General features: G+C 43.4%; 1 protein-coding gene across 1 annotated transcript in view; it reads right to left on the reverse strand.

The window, feature by feature from the left end:
* LOC126212621 (mucin-19-like) overlaps nucleotides 1-21,173 on the reverse strand; it is a 135,788-nt gene that overhangs the window by 47,166 nt on the left and 67,449 nt on the right. Inside the window, exons 7-9 of the mRNA XM_049940050.1 lie at nucleotides 19,602-19,896; nucleotides 13,239-13,535; nucleotides 11,304-11,936 (exon numbers count right to left, since the gene is read on the reverse strand). Coding sequence (XP_049796007.1) covers nucleotides 11,304-11,936; nucleotides 13,239-13,535; nucleotides 19,602-19,896 — 1,225 coding nt within the window. The remainder of the gene's footprint in view (nucleotides 1-11,303; nucleotides 11,937-13,238; nucleotides 13,536-19,601; nucleotides 19,897-21,173) is intronic.

The following is a 21,173-nucleotide window of genomic DNA, read 5'->3' on the forward strand; positions in this document are numbered from 1 at the left end:
ATATTTACAGAACTGATACACTGTCTGAATAAAACACAGTTACGCACTTTTAATAAAGTTATCATACACAGAATACCCGATCTTGACTGTTGCAACCAAGTGCTGTCAAAACTGAAATATAGCAGATTTTTACCTAAGCTGGTCTATCAGTCTCTGTTAAGATATTCATCTACAGAGTAGAAAGAGGTGTCAATAGAAGCGTCCGATTCCACCACCCATCTGCTTCGACGTAAAGGTGTTGTGGTGTAGAATGTCATTATGGCACCGTGTTTATGAGTTGTGTGTGGGTGTGTGTGTGTGTGTGTGTGTGGGGGGGGGGGGGGGGGGGGGAATCTAGTTTGCAGTGCCGGAATTTGCTGGTGGCAATTTTTTTTTTTTTTTTTTTTTTTTTTTTTTTTTTTTTTTTTTAGCTGTGACGTTTTGTGTATTTATGGAGGATTGAATGTGATTTAATTTATGTAGGGATGATTGATTTGTGGACTTTTGGGATTGTGGTTTTATTTTTCGCAGTTGTAGGTGTTTTTTTGGTATCAGTAGCTGTGGTGGACCTATATAGGTCACCGGAAATAACCAATTACCAGTTTCAGAGTTGTACGTGTTAATGTTTTGGTATAGTCATCTGAGGTTGACCTATGTAGGTCAAGGGAAATTTCCGATTCCAATTTTCGTACTTTTAGTTGTGGGTATTGGTGTTTTGGTATGGTCACCTATGGTTGACCTATATTGTTCAAGGGAAGTGTCCGATTCCTGCAGATTTTTCTTGGTGTAGCAGAATGCTGTATTTTTTTCTTTTTGTTCTTCATTTTGTGTTTTGGGATCATGGTGTGTTTTTTTTTTTTTTTTTACTAGCTTTTCCTCACCCTAAAACCCCCAACTTCCCGCAGTTGTCCCGTTGGTTCGATTGTATTTTTGGTGGGAGATGTTATAGTATTATTTATATGTATCTTCGTGTTTGTTGCCATGTGTATGTAGTGACGTCATAGACACACTTAAAATAGCCATTTTCGGCATATTGATGACGGGTGGAATCAGACACTTCTGTATCAAAAAGCCTTTCAAACACACTGTAAACCGTGCTTTATCTGAAACCAAGTTTTTAATGGTTGCTGACTTGCTGGCAGTTTATTGAAAATGCATGTTCCTGAATATTGAACCCCTTTTGGACCAAGGTAAGTGATTTTAGGTCTTTCTGTAGATTGCTGTTCCTATTTCTAGTACTGATATTATGTATTGAGCTATTGGTTGGAAACAATTGTAACAAATTTCGTTAAGGAATAAATATACTAGGAAGCAGTGGATAGAATACAAAGTTCCTTGAACAGGTTCCTACATGATGTTCTTCAATTTATACCAGAAACGATTTTTATTACATGCAAAAAAACTTTTGCTACATTTGATGAGTTACCACAGAATATGCTCCCTTATGAAATAATAGAATGAAAAAATGCAGTATGCCCTTCCCAACTGAATTTATTGTCGAGTTGTAGTCCAAGAAATGTAGCACTGTCAACCTTTTCGATCTGCATGTCTTCATATGTTATAAACATGCTGTAGCTGGAGAAATCAAGCAGTTTCCAAATCTCACATAAAACTTGGATTAGCATACTCACACTTTCCCTAATAGGACTATCTTTTACAGCACAGGAGTAAACAAATCTGTCACATTACGTATATTTTTCGTTCTATTACAAGGCTGTACACTTTATTCTATTATGTGAGCAGCACAAGAAATTAAGCTTCGAATTTAACCTACAGTATTCAGTTTACATATTACTTCGTACTTAAAAATGCACGTTGTTAACATTTTACTTAAACAGTGCTGAGGCGAAGTTCCGCGTACTTTCTGTTGCAGCTGCGAAGATAATATTTCTAATAGCGACCAATAACCTACAAACATATAATACGAAACACTAATAATCATTCTAACATCAACTAAAATGTACCCAGAGTCAATAAGCTAAGGTTATGACACGATTCATATGACATTCCTGCCATTTCACACTACTCGCAATTATACTGATAACTACTCTGATGGATTCCAACTATGTTGTTATTTAACTGTAGCCCCTCGGAGTATTCGGTATTTGCTAGCAAAAAATAACTTGCCAGTTATTAATAACCGTTAAAAATAACGGTTATCAAAGAATAACTGGAACTATGATAACGGTTACTCCAGAATAACCGTTTGGCCCACCTCTAGTTTCTTCAGTGCTATGCCAGTCCAACAAACTTTTTGTCCATTTGCATCTTTGTGGAAAAGTGTGAAATTTCAGATGGGCACAGGTGCCTCTGTTACATTGCTGAATTGTAACACATATGAACTGTCAGGCTTCCTGCACCTGTCTGAAGCTAGCACGCACCTGATGGCTTATAATGGACAAGACATTCCCATTCTCAGAAAATGTATTTTGCTGCCAAGTATCGCTCACATACACAAACTGCGACTTTCACTGTGCTACTATCACGCAATGGTGAGAACATATTCGACCTCGATTCATTTGATTTGTTTGGCTTTCAAATTCAGGAAAATGTGTTGACAGTGACTGCATTCAATGCCAAAGACAGTGTAGCTAGCTCACTGAAAGAATTCCCTGAACCTTTTTATGAAGGTTTAGGTAAGGCTAACAATTTTGTTGCACATATTACTATGAAATACAACGCTCAACCGAAATTTTGCACGGCCAGAACTGTTCCCATTGCCTTACAGGACAAAGTGGGTGCTGAACTTAAAGAACCGCGAGACAGCGGAGCAATTGCGTCTGTACGAGCTAGTCAATGGGCAAGTCTACTTATTTTGCTCCACAAACCTTCAGGTTGCATTCACCTCTATTTAAGTCCACTGTAAAACTAAATACTTACCCATTGTCACACCCAGGGGATCTCGTGGACAGATTAGATGCTTATCACTATTTTTCAAAAATTGATTTGGACAACGCATACCATTAGATGAAGAATCTCCAACCCTATGTGTTGTGAACACTCATTTGGGCTTGTTTAAATATTTGCATTTGCCTTTTGGCAGTGCTTCCACACCCGTAATTTTCCAACAGTATTTGGAACAGCTGACTGCTCAAGTACCAAACTGTTGGACGATATTGTCGTACCAGGTGGTACACCGGAAGAACACATTGCAAATTTGCGTGCTTTGTTTCGTGTGTTATCTGATGCAGGACTGAAGTGTAGACTAGACAAGGGCAATTTTTTTTAAACCACAACTCAGGTTGCAGTATCTTGGTCATGTCATAAACAGTGAAGGTGTAAATCCTTTTCAGTCACATTTGTTAGCCATACGGGACCTGCCATTTCCTCGCAATGTCTCAGAACTACAGTCAGTCTTAGGGAAAATGAACTATTCTATTCGGTTCATACCAAATGCTACATAAATCGCAGCTCCATTTCATCGCCTTTGCATCGCAAGAACGCCACCTTTGTTTGGACAGATGAGTGCCAAGTATATTTTCAAAAACTTAAAGATGCATTACTCAGTGATCGATGTTGGTTCACTTTGATCTTGACAAACCAGTTGTGTTGAAAGTTGGCTCTTCCTCTACGGAATCAGTGATTTGGTGATAAAGACAAGCCTATTGCTTTCGCATCAAAAGCGTTGTCCAAAGCTCAGTGTAACTATTCACAAACAGAAAAAGAGGCGGTGGCTATTGTGTGTGGTGCCACCAAATTCCACCACTGTTTCTATGACAGAAAATTCTACTCAGTAACGGATCATAAGCCATTGCAGTCCTGGTTTCATCCGATGAAGCCGGTTCCTGTACAAACTGCCCAAAAATTGCAAAGATGGGCCTTCTTGTCGTCTCAATACCATTACGAGACTGTGTATCATCCGATATTTCAACACGGTAATGCGGACGCACTTTCATGTCTTCTGATTGGCCCTGTGATACAGACTTTGACGCTTCTGTTGTATCTTGTTGTCACATCGATGCTCAGGGTTCTGAATTGCTTCAATCCTTTCCTCTGAACTATAAGAAAATTGCACACGTCATGGAAGCCGATTCAGATTTGTACTTTTTGCTAAAATACATTCGCACATCTTGGCCTCGCTCACTGCAGAGCATCAAGAACTGTAATGCACCAATATTTTGCACATCGGCATAGCCTCACTATACAGCAAGCTGTGATTCTTGTTCAAAATGACAGTGGACAGTCACTTGTGTTGATCCCCAAAGCTTTGCAACAAGAAGTGTCACAGTTACTTCATCAAGGATACTGGGAGACTGTTTGTACGAAACTGTTAGTGTATTGACAATGTACTTGGGAGGCTACGGATACCCAAACAGAACAGATGTCACAGTGTCACGCCATGTGCAGAAAATCAGTCCGCTCCACCACAATAATTCTCTGCTTGGCCTAAATCACAATTAACGTGGCAACATGTGCACACAGACTTTGCGGGACCTTTTTGGAACACTCGTCGGTCGACGGTGGTAGACTCTCGTAGCAAGTTTCCTTTTGCTGTGCCAATGAACTCGACAATGTCACAAAGCACAATTCAGGCGTTGTCCTTCCCCCCCCCCCCCCCCCTCTCGAAGGTTTTCCTGAAGTCACAGTGCCAGATAACGGTTCTCAGATCACATCAAATGAATTTGAAACATTCTGTGAATGCAATGGCATCCAGCATCTAACTAGTGCAACGTTCCATCCACAGTCCAATGGCAAAGCAGAACGTTTTGTAAGAACTTTCACGCAGCAGACGGCCAAACTTTGCACGGCACACACCAGGGATCAAGCACTGTAACTGTTTCTCACCACCTATCGTTCGCATCCACGAGATGGACCATTTTCGGTGGAATTGCTCCACCCTCCTCAGCATCCAGTGCCGAAGGAAGGCCACAAGTATCGCTTCGTGCCACACAATATTGTGTTTTTCAGGGTTCTTCACGGCAGCAGGCGACTGACGCAGGGCGAGATCCTTCGTCGACTCGGCGCACGCCCGTATCTCATTTCGGGGCCAGACGGATTGCACTGCCGACATCACAATCAAATCCGCCACTGTCACATGCACAATGGTCCTTCTGTATCTCTTCCCACAGCTTCACAGATCCTGAGGACAGTGCGGCCACAGCAGCCACCAGAGCCTTCGACTCCTCTCGTCCTACCGACGGAGCTAGACCCACCCGCGCCGCAACGTGGTACGGGCCTCAGGAGATGGACGTGTACCCTACTGGGCGTTTTCTGGGGGGACGCTTCTGCCAGAACGGAGGCCGGATGGCGGGGTACGACCAGAAGTCTGACGTCCCCTGCAGCCACAGCTTCCGGTCCGACAGAGTGGCCACGATCCTGTCCCCCCTCCTGTTGTCGTGTCCCGTATACGACAACAGGCTGTCGCTTTGTGAGGGAGGAATGTTACGGTGCAAAGTCACGTGCCCGCACACCAGTCGGGAACGACAGGGATGAGAAGGCCGTGAGAAGAAATCGACCGATTGCGTCCTGACCGGACCTCTCTCCGGGATGACAATGCGACAGCAGCAGCCCCTGTGAGATGGCCCAATTCGATAGCAGCTTCGAGATTAGTGACTTCGAGAGCAGCATTAGCTCCAGTCACTTTGCACGTACTGTCTACGTAGCACAGACTTAGGATTCCTACACTGAAGAAGACTGACGGATTATTTTGTATGTCACCCTTTGCTTGTGACACATCTGTGTGATTGCTGAAGTTAAGTATTGCATTTTCTTATTTTAATAAAACACATTTATAAGACTTATTTGATTGATTGCCTTGTGGACTGAGTATGCAGGCTTCCTAGACACTACACCAATAAACTGAAGCCTTTTATCAACAACTGAATCTATGTGGTAATTCCAATTCATATCCCCGCAAAGGGTACAAGTTGGCCAATTCCAACAGTGACTCATTGATAGTACTCACAGGATACTACATTTTTTCGTTCTGTGGGATAGCAAAATTTTACGTTTCTGAACATTTAGAGCAAGTTCCCAATCTCTGTACCATGTTGAAATCTTACCAAGATCTGACTGAATATTTATGCAGCTTCTTTCAGATAGCATTTCATTGTAGATAACTGCATCATCTGCAAAAGCCTGATTTTACTACTAATATTGTCTGCAAGGTCATTAATATACAACATGAACGACAAGGGTCCCAATGCACTTCCCTGGGGCACACCCGAAGTTACTTCTACATCTGACGACGTCTCTCCATCTAAGATAACGTGCTGTGATTGGCAGTAGGAGACACTGTGTAGATGGTGGGCAACCTTCTTTTCTCTACCACAACTACCAATTACCTTCGAGATGTCAGAGTGTAAGAAATAACAATAAGAGCAGAACAGTGTTTTATGACGGTCAATACAGACAAAATGACCCCATACATTTTCTTGTCAAAAGTAGACATGTTGAGTACACTTAGGAAATGTCTCCAGACACTATCTTGTCCAAATCAGACATGTCGAGATCAGTGCTTATCGTACAATTATAAGGTTTATAGTTTAAACAGCAAGCACACACAAGTATGGTTTACAAAAGTTTATTTAAAACACTCCACCACTGGTTTCTGATTTATTACAAATCCCTCTTCAGATGGCTCTTAACTTTATTCGAAACAGACTAATACCTTTTTCTAAATTATTACAAATCTATCTTAAGTTAGCTCTGAAAATGGATTTGTACCAAATCCGTAACTGGTAATGCTTTGTTTTATGTAAACCTTTGTAAATCCTATCTACGGCCGGTTGCTGTTTCGGCTAAAAACCTTATAATGACCACCAGATCTGGAGAATGTTCCACACTGCACTCGAAAATATTCTGGCGTTTAGAACATTTTGGGTAACTTCGCGCTGCAAGCACGAACAATGCTCGATGCAACCTCGACTAGTTAACTAGGAGAATGGTGTCACAGTTCGTACACTTTGCCACATCGGCACAGAATGCGACAAGTTTGCATCTTTTGCTACATAGCATTTTTTCTTTGTTCACTTTCTATAACAGCAGGAAGGCAGTGTTCGAGTGAACAGGCTCCGATACAATCCGCGAACACCACAATCTCAGCTGTCGCAGTACCTCGCCAACAACTGACAGCGACAGCAATTTTTATAGTCAGCTGTGCGGATACAATTACTTATTTTTGGACGAAGTGCGCCTGTCAGCTCTGAACGTGACCATTTATTACGAGTCAAAATACTCGAACTGGCCCATTCACATTCACTTGCCTGAAACAGATGCTCAAGGAGAATGACCAAAAACATGTGCCATTAGAGAGCTTTACTACACCCAGTTCAGTTGCAGATACAGCTGCATTCAAAATATGTGAATGCCACATCAAAATTAAGTTCTTCCAAACATCGTGTGTTGTGAAATCTGCTACTATAATTAGTTTTACCTACAGACTGATTAATTCCCCTCAAGATGTTATCCGCGAAGAGCAGGTTATGAGGGAAGTCCGGAAAGTAACACACAATAATTTTATTACCAAAGAGTTTAATAGGTAACTAAAATCACAAATGAAGTTACAACTTTTAGCTACTTTTATACACAGTCACCAACATTCTCAACACATTTCTCTCAGTGCTCTACCAGTTTCGATACGTCCTGTTCCTGAAGTCTGCTCGGTCGGAGTACAGCCGTCTGCGAACTACCGACTTCACTTCTACACTTTTCACTCCTGCATCTGTTGCAAAGCATTGGCCGGCCAGGATTTTCTTCACGGGATCGAACAGAAGAAAGTCCGACGGTGCGAGAACCGGCCTGCAGGGCGGATCCGTGATCTCTCATCTCCCACCCAAATTTCACTATTTTCTCACGAATACGAGCAGCAACATGGGAAGAGCACTGTTCCAAAGAAATTTGACACCGTCAGCATTAACGTTGTGGCGTTTGTCACAAAGGTTTAGTGTAGGCTGCAGCATTCACAGTGGTCGCGTATTCAGCAAAGTCCACAGACCTCGCATATCCTATACACTGTCACAAGCACTTTCCTAGCTGACTCAGTCACTTTGAACTTTTTTCGTAATGTGGAACCAGCATGTTCCCATTCCATAGATACCTGCTCACTTTCAGTCACGTAGTGGCAATTCCTTTCAAAAAGTCACGCCCTTCTACGGTGTAATGCGTTACGTGATACGAGCTCGTCATCATTTGCTAGCCCTAGTGATCACCCGTCAGATTCATATCGAGCACTAACTTAACGAAATTTCAACACGCTACAAACAATATCTTACACTGCACTGTAGGAAATATTGAACTCTTGTGATAGGGTTCACAGTTCTCCGAACCGGCTATTCGAAATTGCTCCCTCGACGGCTCCGGCATTCTGCAGGGTTGCAGATGTTAGTGCCTGGAGGTAATTTGGAAAAATGCATACCACCTGGAGGCATTACAACGGTCCACAGTCATACCCGTACACGCCGTGCACGACCCAGAGAATTCCTTCGGTTTATGCCCTTCGGGCCACAAATGTTGAACTACACTTCACTGCTCTTCACGAGTTGACGACAGGACTACATTGCACCGTGTTTGTTTTGCAGTTCAGGTTTCTCTCACTAGAGCTGCCCGTGAAAACAAAATACACATTGCAGTGCAAACTTTGAACTACACTGTTGTGAAATTTCAAAATTCCCACTGTAGTACCAGGGAAGAAAACATTAATGTGCGTAGCTTTTTCATTCACCATGTGATTATAGTTACGATGAGGATGTGACGATATGGAAAGACAATGAGCATAAATCGTAAGAACAATGGAATAACAGGCAGAGGGTAGTTTTTCTCATCAGCCCTCGAGCGAGCGCGACAATATTTGTAACACGAATGGGCGTGCAGTGCACTTTATACGCATCTAAAGAATAGCTGTCTTTGTGTTACCAAGGTAAACATAAATGAGCAATACTACAGTTTAACCTTATTTTAATTAAAAAATAACAACATGAACTTTCATTATATCACCCTGATGCCACGTACAAATCTTACCCCACAGTGATGACACATTGGAAGCACTAAACAGCGCAGCTGCATCAGATCACAGCCAACCGCTCATTTCATTGCTAATGATAATGATCTCATATACGATTACCCCATTGCGAGACTGTGCCCAAAGCTCAGAAGCTGACTCTGATTCAAAATGGAGAAACCCGAGTTTTGTGTCTTAATTAAACATTTTCATTTGAAGTGCTGACCTGGCGCACAAATTTAAACAGAATGTGATGAAGTTCTGGCAGACACTACACAATCATTGAAGACCATTTATTTCTGGATTGATGAATCTAAAAATTATCAGACAAGCACCAACAATGAACTGGACTGCAGTCTTCCAACTGGGGTCACTATAAAGGAACCACTGACAAAATCCCAGCAATGTAAGATCGCCAAACTACAATTCGTGAGATTGCCGAGTCTATAGTCATGTCAAATGGGCAAATACGTAACATGCTGCATGCAGAATGGCTACAAAGAAGCTTCGTGCGAGATGGGTTCCACAACTGCTAACAGTCAAACAAAAACGTGCCTGGCACAACAATTCAACAAAATGTTTAATTGTAATTTGCAGGACTTTTTGTACCGATCTGTGTCTGTTGATGAAACCTGGATCCCTTATTACACACCAGAGTCAAAATGGCACTCAAAAAAATGGACAAAGGCAAGTGAAAGTGCTCTGAAGCACGCAAAGATAATTTTGTTGGTCAGTAAGTTGATGGGACACTGTTTCTTTGGGATTCCCAAGGAATAATCCTATAGATTACATGGGAAAAGGCATAACCATAACTGGATCCTGTTACACTTCACTTCACAGTTAGATCATTTGAAACGTGTTGGCCAAAAAAGACAAATGCAGACACGCAAAAAAGTGCTCTTTCACCAGAATAATGCTTTCAATTGGTTCCCCATCCACCCTGTTCATCAGACATAGCCCACATCTGACTTCTTCCTGTTTCCTAACTTGAGAAACTTTGGCTTGCAGGGAAGAAATTGTCAAAAAATGAAGAGATTGTTGCAGTCAATTAGTATTTTGCAGAGTCTGACAGAACCTAGTTTTCTGAAGTGACAAAAAGTTGGAGGATTACTGGACCAAGTGTATATCCCTCAAAGGAAACTGTCAAAAAGTAAGGCGAGTTATTTATGAAATTAACGTTTTCTCTTACTTTTTTTACTAGACTTATCAAACCACTCTCATTCATATTGAAGTACTTTGTTGAAAAAGGAAATACAATGAGGATACTTCCCTTTTCACGATATATTTGCCACTAGCTGTGGCTACAAAATGAATAACTGAATTACACCGTCAATATTATCAGAAGGATAGATTGCTACTCACCATATAGTGGAAATGCCAATTCGCAGACAGGCAGAACAAAAAGACTGCCAAATAAGTAAGCTTTTGGCCAAAAAGCCTTCTTCCGAACTGGAAAACACACTGCACGCGCGTGTACACACAAACCATTTTCTGCGGGTGCTGTGGCCAGCCAGAGACATTGGCTGAAAGCTTGCTTGTTTAGCAACCTTTTTGTTGTGCCTGTCTGTGACTCAACATTTTCTCTGTATAGTGAGTAGCAATCTATCCTTTCGATAATACGGTCAACCTGAAATTTCCGTTGTTTGAATTAAAGTGTCAACTTCCAAAAATGAAATGCTATCAGTTCCTGAGATGGAAGACTGTCAAACAACCTATTAATATTTTAATTCTTTTCTCAACTTTGCATATTAACATTTCAATAAGAACAAAAAGATTAGTCACCCCAGTTATCACGCCAGTGCCTATAGCACTGACAGGAACAGAGTTCCACAAGTTTCTTGAGGTATGCATATCCAGCTGAAATCACTCACTGACCACCATATCACGGAGAGCCAGCAATTGTGGCAATCCTGATTGATAAATTTCACCCACTGTTAAAAACAGCACAAAATATTTTCTACAGAGCTAAGAGCAGGTAATTTAAGAGGCCAACTGAGGTGTGACAGGGGGCACCGTCGTTCGTCAAACCGAGAACGTATACGTGTGGCACTGTGAACGTGTTTGTCGTCATCTCGGATGATGGGGTGTCCGCAGAGTACTCGGTGAGAAGACATAGAAAAACGGTCCGCACTCCAATACGTAACAATTATTTCTTAAAAACATAGCTTACACATTCACACAATACACACATGATTTTAATGCAAATATGAAAGAACTTTCTGAGCTGTGTCCCCAGTAATAAATAGATGTGTAAGTATCTGATAACGGTTATGCTACAAAATTATATACCAGCAAACTGAGTACGGTTTAATGGAATACATATCACAGATGTTGAATACTGAGGCAGACAGCCTAACTGACTAACACTAATAGCAGTGTACTATACCTGGTGCAAACTGGAAACCTCCCGGTTTTGCCGTGGCCACAGCGGATGTCGCATTCTGCCCAAATTGGAAGGCTCCCTTTGCCGGCGAAGTCGTGGAAGCGGCAGTCGAGGCAGGTAGCGTGAAACTGAAACCTCCGGCACTCGGCGTCGTCGTCGTCACCGATCCGGCTCCGAACCGGAACTCGCCGGCAGACTGCGACGCCGGTATGCCGGCGGCGGTCACCGGCGTGGCAGATACTGTCGCCACTGTCGACATTTTCGGAGATCCGAACGAGAAAGCAGTAGACGTGGCAGTGCTCATGTGCACCTGGGGCTGCGAAGCGGCGTCTCTGGGAGTCGATCGAGCTCCCGTCGGCGTCCCACCCGCTTCGGGGGTCGCGGTCGTCGGCCGAGTCTCTGGGACCGAACGGGAAAGAGCCCCAGAGGCCGTCGTCACCGTCGCACCGGACGGTGCCATCGGAGTGGAGGCCGCGACCGTTCGTGCCGTAAATGGCGATACCGATGCTGCCGCCACAGTCGGATTGCCGGAGCTACTGTCGGAGCCTGCGGAGGAGGCAGGCAACTGGCCAGCACTCACAGTGAAGGGGCTGGGGCTCCTCCCCGACGGCGCGGCAGATGACGACATGACCGAGCCTGTAAAAGAGTGCGACTTATTAACTCGCTGAATGTGGTCGTAGCAACAGTGTCTCGTGTAGCACACTGTCACACTTTTTGCTGTGGCTGATTAAATGGACATTATCAGTGTTTTTGTTTTCTTGTTGCAGTGTTCAGTCCAAAGACTAATTTCATACAGCTCTTCATGGTAGTCTACCCTATGCAAAATACTGCACCCTACATCTTCTTAATGTAGTCATTCGACAATGTGAAATGGTGTGAGATGTTCGAAACTCTGCGAAAAGTAGGGGTGAGCTATAGGGGGAGATGGGTAATTCACAATGTGTACAACAGCTGAGAGGGAATACTAACGGTGAACGAGAACGAAGTGCCCAGATTTAAATGAGTGTAAGAGAGGGATGTAGTCTTCCGCCCCTACTGTTCAATTTGTAGATCAAAGGAGCAATGATGGAAATAAAAGAAATGTTTAAGAGTGGAATTAAAATTCAAGGTGAAAGGAATCGACGATACGATTCACTGATGACATCGCTATCCCGGGTGAAAGTGAAGAAGTTACAGGATCTGCTGAATGGAATGAACAGTCTAATGAGTAAAAAATACGGACTGAGAGTAAATCAAAGAAAGACGAAAGTAAAGAGAAGTATCAGAAATGAGAACAGCAAGAAACAGATGGTCACAAAGTAGATGATGTGAAGGAATTCTACTACTTAGGCAGCAAAATAACCAATGACGGATGGAGCAAGGATGACATCCAAAGCAGACTAGCACTAGCAAAAAGGGCATTCCTGGCCAAAAGAAGTCTATTAGTATCAAACATGGGCCTTAATTTGAGTAATAAATTTCTGAGAATGTACGTTTGGAGTACAGCATTGTATACTAGTGAAAATGCACTGTGGGAAAACCAGAACAGAAGAGAATCAAAGCATTTGAGATGTGGTGCTACAGACGAATGTTAAAAATTAGGTGGACCGATAAGGTACGGAACGAGGTGGTTCTGCGCAGAATCGGAGAAGAAAGCAATATACGGATATGCTTGACAAGGCGAAGGGACAGGATGATAGGACATCTGTTGAGACATTGGGGACTAATTTCTATGGTGCTAGAGGTAGCTGTAGAGTGCAAAACCTCTGCAGGAAGACAGAGATTAGAATCCACCCGGCAAATAATTGATGACGTACATTGCAAGTGTTACTCCGAGACAACTGACTTTATTATCATCTCTAGTCAAGTCTTTCTGAGAAAGAAGGGTACCAGGATTAACCGTAACTGATCGAAAGCAGAATACAGTAGTGGTGACGGCAGAACGTAGCCGTAACCTACCTGCGGGTGACGACTTCAACGTGAAGGCCTGCGCCTTCTGCGTGTTGCGGCTCACGGTGGGCGGCGTGTTGGTCGTGCCCGTCCCCGTCATGCCGCCCTGCCCGGGAGAGTCCGGAGAGGAGGCGGTGGTGGGAGTGCCAACACAAGGTGCCTGTTGCGACTCCATGACGGGCGCCGTGTCTGCGCGTGCCAGGTCTCCCGGCTTTTGGGCGTCTGCGAAGCTCACGTGTTTCTGTCGCCGGGAAGTTGGCGGGGATGCCGCAGGCTGCAGGCGGTCCCCGTCACGGAACGGCGATTCTGCAAAATGTTCGACTCGTTGTGGACAGGCAGGACACGAGATCTGTCCCACAGGTGACACGACACTTCCTACCGTTACTAATATTTTGAAATGATTTCAAACACAATGAGGAACCTCTAACAGAATGACCTCCTCGATGCCACCCAGCACCGATTCCAAAAACATCGATCACGTGAAATCCAACTCACACTCGCACCTTGGCAAACTTTGTATGTAGTGTTGCCTGAAAGCTGACGCAGTCCCGCAGCCACATACTCCATTTCCTCATTACCTTAGCCAGCTTCATCCTGACCCACAACTTCTTCACTTTTGAAGACCAGACAAACCAACAATTAAAGGGAACAGCCATGGGTACCAGGATGGCCCCCTCGTACGCCAACCTATTCATGGGTCGCTTAGAGGAAGCCTTCTTGGTTACCCAGGCCTGCCAACCCAAAGTTTGGTACAGATTTATTGATGACATCTTCATGATCTGGACTCACAGTGAAGAAGAACTCCAGAATTTCCTCTCCAACCTCAACTCCTTTGGTTCCATCAGATTCACCTGGTCCTACTCCAAATCCCACGCCACTTTCCTTGACGTTGACCTCCATCTGTCCAATGGCCAACTTCACACATCCATCCATATCAAACCCACCAACAAGCAACAGTACCTCCATTATGACAGCTGCCACCCATTCCACATCTAACGGTCCCTTCCCTACAGCCTAGGCCTTTGTGGAAAACGAATCTGCTCCAGTCCTGAATCGCTGAACCATTACACCAACAACCTGAAAACAGCTTTCGCATCCCGCAACTACCCTCCCGACCTGGTACAGCAGCAAATAACCAGAGCCACTTCCTCATCTCCTCAAACCCAGAACCTCCCACAGAAGAACCCAAAAAGTGCCCCACTTGTGACAGGATACTTCCCGGGACTGGATCAGATTCTGAATGTGGCTCTCCAGCAGGGATACGACTTCCTCAAATCCTGCCCTGAAATGAGATCCATCCTTCACGAAATCCTCCCCACTCAACCAAGAGTGTCTTTCCGCCGTCCACCTAACCTTCGTAACCTGTTAGTTCATCCCTATGAAATCCCCAAACCACCTTCCCTACCCTCTGGCTCCTACCCCTGTAACTGCCAACGGTGTAAAACCTGTCCCATGCACCCTCCCACCACCACCTACTCCAGTCCTGTAACCCGGAAGGTGTACACGATCAAAGGCAGAGCCACGTGTAAAGCACCCACGTGATTTACCAACTGACCTGCCTACACTGTGAAGCGTTCTATGTGGGAATGACCGGCAACAAACTGTCCATTCGCATGAATGGACACAGGCAGACAGTGTTTGTTTGTTGGTAATGAGAGATCACCCTGTGGCTAAACATGCCTCGGTGCACAGCCAGCACATCTTGGCACAGCGTTACACCGTCCGGGTTATCTGGATACTTCCCACTAACACCAACCTATCAGAAGTCCGGAGATGGGAACTTGCTCTTCAATATATCCTCTCTTCCCGTTACCCACCAGGCCTCAGCCTCCTCTAATTTCAAGTTGCCGCTGCTCGTACCTCACCTGTCATTCCACAGCATCTTTGCCTCTGCACTTCCACCTCGACTGACATCTCTGCCCAAACCCTTTGCCTTTACATATGTCTGCTTTTGTGTGTGTGTGTGTGTGTGTGTGTGTGCGCGTGCGCGCACACATGCAAGTGTATACCTGCCCTTTTTTCCCCCTAAGGTAAGTCTTTCCGCTCCCGGGATTGGAATGACTCCTTACCCCTCTCTCTTAAAACCCATATCTTTTCGTCTTTCCCTCTCCTTCCCTCTTTCTTGATGAAGCAACCGTGGGTTGTGAAAGCTTGAAATTTTGTGTGTGTGTTTGTGGTTTTTTTTATTGTGTCTATCTACCAGCGCTTTCCCGTTTGGTAAGTCACAGAATTCTATTTTATATATATAAAACGAAAGCGCTGGCACGTCGATAGACACACACACAAACACAAACATACACACAAAATTCAAGCTTTCGCAACCAACGGTTGCTTCGTCAGGAAAGAGAGAAGGAGAGGGAAAGAGAAAGGATGTGGGTTTTAAGGGAGAGGGCAAAGAGTCACCCCAATCCCGGGAGCAGAAAGATTCACCCTATGGGGAAAAAAGGACACACACACACACACACAGACACAAGCAGACATTTGTAATTCCGTGGCCTCCAGGCTCTCCTGACCTCAACCCTCTTCACTTTCATTTATGGGGCCATTTGAAAGCTCTTGTCTACGCAACCCCGGTACCAAATGTAGAGACTCTTCGTGCTCGTATTGTGGACGGCTGTGATACAATACGCCATTCTCCAGGGCTGCATCAGCGCATCAGGGATTCCATGCGACGGAGGGTGGATGCATGTATCCTCGCTAATGGAGGACATTTTGAACATTTCCTGTAACAAAGTGTTTGAAGTCACACTGGTACGTTCTGTTGCTGTGTGTTCCCATTCCATGATTAATGCGATTTGAAGAGAAGTAATAAAATGAGCTTAACATGGAAATTAAGCGTTTCCGGACACATGTCCACGTAACATCTTTTCTTTATTTGTGTGTGAGGAATGTTTCCTGAAAGTTTGGCCGTACCTTTTTGAAACACCCTGTATACGTTTGGATGTAGCTGTATTGCGTTTATGTACTGGTGGATATTATGTGATATGACTCCTGTAGTTGATAGTATAATTGGCATAATGTCAACTTTATCCTGATGCCACATGTCTTTGACTTCCTCAGCCAGTTGGATGTATTTTTCAATTTTTTGTATTGGGTATGGATATTTCGATTAGTTGTGTTAATTTCTTCTTTTTATTGGTGAGTATGATGTCAGGTTTGTTATGTGGTGTTGTTTTATCTGTTATAATGGTTCTGTTCCAGTATAATTTGTGTTCATCATTCTCCAGTACATTTTGTGGTGCATACTTGTATGTGGGAACGTGTTGTTGTATTAGCTTATGCTGTATGGCAAGTTGTTGATATATTATTTTTGCTACATTGTCATGTCTTCTGGTGTATTCTGTATTTGCTAGTATTGTACATCCGCTTGTGATGTGATCTACTGTTTCTATTTGTTGTTTGCAAAGTCTGCATTTATCTCTTGTGGTATTGGGATCTTTAATAATATGCTTGCTGTAATATCTGGTGTTTATTGTTTGATCCTGTATTGCAATCGTGAATCCTTCCATCACACTGTATGTATTGCATTTTCTTAGCCATGTGTCGGATGCGTCTTGATCTGTGTGTGGCTGTGTTACATGATACGGGTGCTTGCCGTGTAGTATTTTCTTTTCCAATTTACTTTCTTCGTATCTGTTGATGTTATGCGATCTAAAGGGTTGTGGAAGTGGTTATGAAATTGCAGTGGTGTAGCCGATGTATTTATACGAGTGATTGCTTTGTGTATTTTGCTAGTTTCTGCTCGTTCTATAAAGAATTTTCTTAAATTGTCTAACTGTCCATAATGTAGGTTTTTTATGTCGATAAATCCCTTTCCTCCTTCCTTTCTGCTTAATGTGAATCTTTCTGTTGCTGAATGTATGTGATGTATTCTATATTTGTGGCATTGTGATCGTGTAAGTGTATTGAGTGCTTCTAGGTCTGTGTTACTCCATTTCACTACTCCAAATGAGTAGGTCAATATTGGTATAGCATAAGTATTTATAGCTTTTGTCTTGTTTCTTGCTGTCAATTCTATTTTCAGTATTTTTGTTAGTCTTTGTCTATATTTTTCTTTTAGTTCTTCTTTAATATTTGTATTATCTATTCCTATTTTTTGTCTGTATCCTAGATATTTATAGGCATCTGTTTTTTCCATCGCTTCTATGCAGTCGCTGTGGTTATCCAATATGTAATCTTCCCGTTTAGTGTGTTTTCCCTTGACTATGCTATTTTTCTTACATTTGTCTGTTCCAAAAGCCATATTTATATCATTGCTGAATACCTCTGTTATCTTTAGTAATTGGTTCAGTTGTTGATTTGTTGCTGCCAGTAGTTTTAGATCATCCATGAATAGCAAATGTGCGATTTTGTGTTGGTATCTCCCAATAATATTATATCCATAATTTGTATTATTTACAATGTTGTATAGTGGGTTCAGAGCAAGGCAGGACCAGAAAGGACTTAATGAGTCTCCTTGGTATATTCCACGCTTAATCTGTATTGGCTGTGATGTGATATTATTTGAATTTGTTTGGATATTAAGTGTGGTTTTCCAGTTTTTCATTACTATGTTTAGGAACTGTATCAATTTCGGATCTACCTTGTATATTTCCAATATTTGTAGTAACCATGAGTAGGGTACACTATCAAAAGCTTTTTGGTAATCAATGTATGCGTAGTGTAGCGACATTTGTTTAGTTTTAGCTTGATATGCCACCTTTGCATCTATTATCAGTTGCTCTTTACATCCTCGTGCTCCTTTGCAGCAGTCTTTTTGTTCTTCATTTATAATTTTGTCCTGTGTTGTATGTGTCATTTATTTCTGTGTAATGACTGAAGTTAGTATTTTATATATTGTTGGTAGGCATGTTACGGGGCGATATTTTGCTGGGTTTGCAGTGTCTGCTTGATCTTTAGGTTTCAGATAAGTTATTCCTTGTGTAAGTGTATCAGGGAATGTGTATGGGTCTGCAATGTAACTGTTAAATAATTTAGTTAGATGTGAATGTGTTGAGGTGAATTTCTTTAGCCAGAAATTTGCTATTTTATCTTTTCCAGGGGCTTTCCAATTGTGAGTAGAATTAATTGCTTGGGTGACTTCATGTTGCAAAATTATCACTTCAGACATTTGAGGTATCATCTTGTATGTGTCTGTTTCTGCTTGTATCCACTGTGCATGTCTGTTATGTTGTACGGGGTTTGACGATATGTTGCTCCAGAAGTGTGTCCATTATCTGTTATGTTTGGTGGATTGTCTATTTTAATGTGTGTGTTATCTATTGTCTGGTAAAATTTCTTTTGGGTTGTGTTGAATGTTTGGTTTTGTTTCCTTCTATTTTCACTTTTTTTGTATCTTCTAAGTCGTTTGGCCAATGCTTGTAATTTCTGCTTCTTTTCATCTAATTGCTCTATCGCTTCTTGTTGTGAGATTTTACAAACCTTTTCTGTTTTCTGTCTGTTATTTCATTTCTTATAAATTGTGTTAGCTGTCCGATGTCTTTTCTCAGTTTTTCTATTCTGATCTGTAGCCTGTGTTGCCATGCTGGTTTTGTGGGTTTCTTGTGTGTCTTGGTTGGTTCTGATCTCTGCCTAGTGTGTATATTTAGTATAGTGAGTGCTCCTATGTAAACCAGTAGTTGTAACTCTTCCATAGTTGTATTTTCATTTATTTTGTTGTGTATGATTGTGTTGATAGTTATTGTTGTTTCGACTTGTGGGTTATTTGGTGGTCTATGCAAGAATGGTCTAATGTCTGTATTTGTGTCTTTGTATTCTATATATGTCAGCTGAAATTTTTCTTCTATATCTAACATGTGTGTCTCTTCGTGTTCTATTTGTGCTTGTTCTGGTGGCTGCCTTAAGATGTAACTTCATCTGACCATCTCATCCTCTGTCTTTGTTTTCCTTCTAGAGTGGTTGCAGGAAGCATATCCTGCAAAACACCTCTCCTTGGATTTAAATCATTTTCCGTGTGGCTAGCAGTGTCGTTACCATTGTGGACAGGCATAGAGTTCAAGCGTCGTCCCCGACCATGACAGTGCTTGTCCGAGGCCTCATTAGTTCTGTCCCGAACCAACTAATCATACTAAAAGGGGGGGTTAGCCCTATTAGTGGTTTGTTCTTTATGTCGCCTTTTACGACTGGCAGAACATACATTATTATTATTATTATTATTATATTATTATTATTATCTTTTGAGCAACCGCACTGTCAGGAAGTTTATATTTTATTTGTTACACTTTACACCCTTTTACCTACAACAGAAACACAGGGCTCGTTCAACATTATTGAGATCCATAATACTGGAAGTTATTTAATCACAACACCGATTGGCAACAGGTGCAAACACAGTGGGCCCGACAAAGTCAACGGAGTTGACAGCCGACTCACCTCCCTTGCCGATGACAGTGAGGAGTCCCACGAGGGCCGACCTGTCGGCACGCCGCTGCTCTGCGAGGTCGCGCGTGCCTACCAGCTTGCGCGCAGGGTGAGGTGTCGCCCGGTGGGGGAGGGCGGCGTCCCGGTCCGCATCCTTCGGCCTCTTCCAGTGCTCCGGCGTCACGTCCTCGCCGTCGGCAGCGGAGACCCCCGTGTCCCGCGCAGGTGTCAGAGCGCGGGCGGGTGGTGCACTCGCGGGGGCGTCCTCTACCGCAGTCTCGGCCGACCTCCTCCGAACTGGCGTTTCCTGAGTAAATAGAATACATTACCTTTTAACACCACCGGACAGGTGTACGGAGTAGGCTAGCTGCCGGGCAGCATTTCTGTACTGCATTTGCGACTCATTCCGTCACGTGCAAACGGCCTCTCCAAATACGATGAGATGTTAAAATAAACTTAAATATAGCACTCGGAGGGAAGGCTCTACTAAGTAACGAGTACACTGAGGTAACGATGGTCGTGTGATCACGATACACACGTACAAAGGTGGCAGTTATATTGTGTACACGAGGTATGAAAAGGCAGCATTGGCAGAGTTGTCATTTATATGCAGGGGATTCTCGTGAAAGGGTTTCGATGTGATTACAGCTGCACGGAATCGACAGACAATGAACGTGGAACGGTAGTCGGAGCTAGGTGCGTGGGACATTCCATTTCAGAAATCCTTAGGGAAATCAATATTCTGAGATCCACAGTGTTAATACCAAATTTCAGGTATTACCACTCACCACGGACAACTCAGCGGCTGACGGCCTTCACTTAAGGAACGGGTGCAGCAGTGTTTGTGAGGATTTGTCAGTGCTAAATGACAAACTGGGTGAAAAAATTGCAGAAATCGACGTGAGACGTATAACGAACTTATCCACCCGGGCACGGCGGCAAAATTCGACATTAGTAAACTGTGGCTGGAGACGACTGACAAGTGTCTACGGTGACCGTATCGGTCGGACCCTATACAACTGGAAAACTGTAGCCCGGTCACACGAGTCCCAGGGTTCGAGTGTGGCGCAGACTCCACAAAGCTGTGGACCCGAGTGGTCAACGAGGCACTGTGCGAGCTGGTGGTGGCTCCACGGTGGTGTGGGCTGTGTCTACGTGAAGTGAACTGGGTCTGCCGGTCCGACCGAACCGATTATCGACTGGAAACGGTTACGATCGGCTACTCGGAGACCGTCTGCAGCCATTCCCGGACTTCACGTTCCCGAGCAACGATACGTCTGAAGAACAATCCGGTTAATTCGAGCCGACGAGTTGGCCACCCAGATTGCACGATGTGATCTCGTCGAACATTTACGGAACGCGAAACTTCGTGGCAGATTAAAAAACTCAGGAGTTCGAGTCTCAGTCTGGCACACAGTTATAATCTTAAAGGAAGTTTCGTATCGGTGCACAATCCACTGCAGAGTGAAAATTTCATTCTGGAAACTTCCTCCAGGCTGTGGCTAAGACGTGTCTCCGCAATATCCTCGTTTCCAGGAGCACTAGTTCTGCAAGTTTCGCAGCAGACCTTCTGTGAAGTTCGGA

The sequence above is a fragment of the Schistocerca nitens genome, chromosome 11, assembly GCF_023898315.1.
Source record: "Schistocerca nitens isolate TAMUIC-IGC-003100 chromosome 11, iqSchNite1.1, whole genome shotgun sequence".
Lineage (NCBI taxonomy): Eukaryota > Metazoa > Arthropoda > Insecta > Orthoptera > Acrididae > Schistocerca > Schistocerca nitens.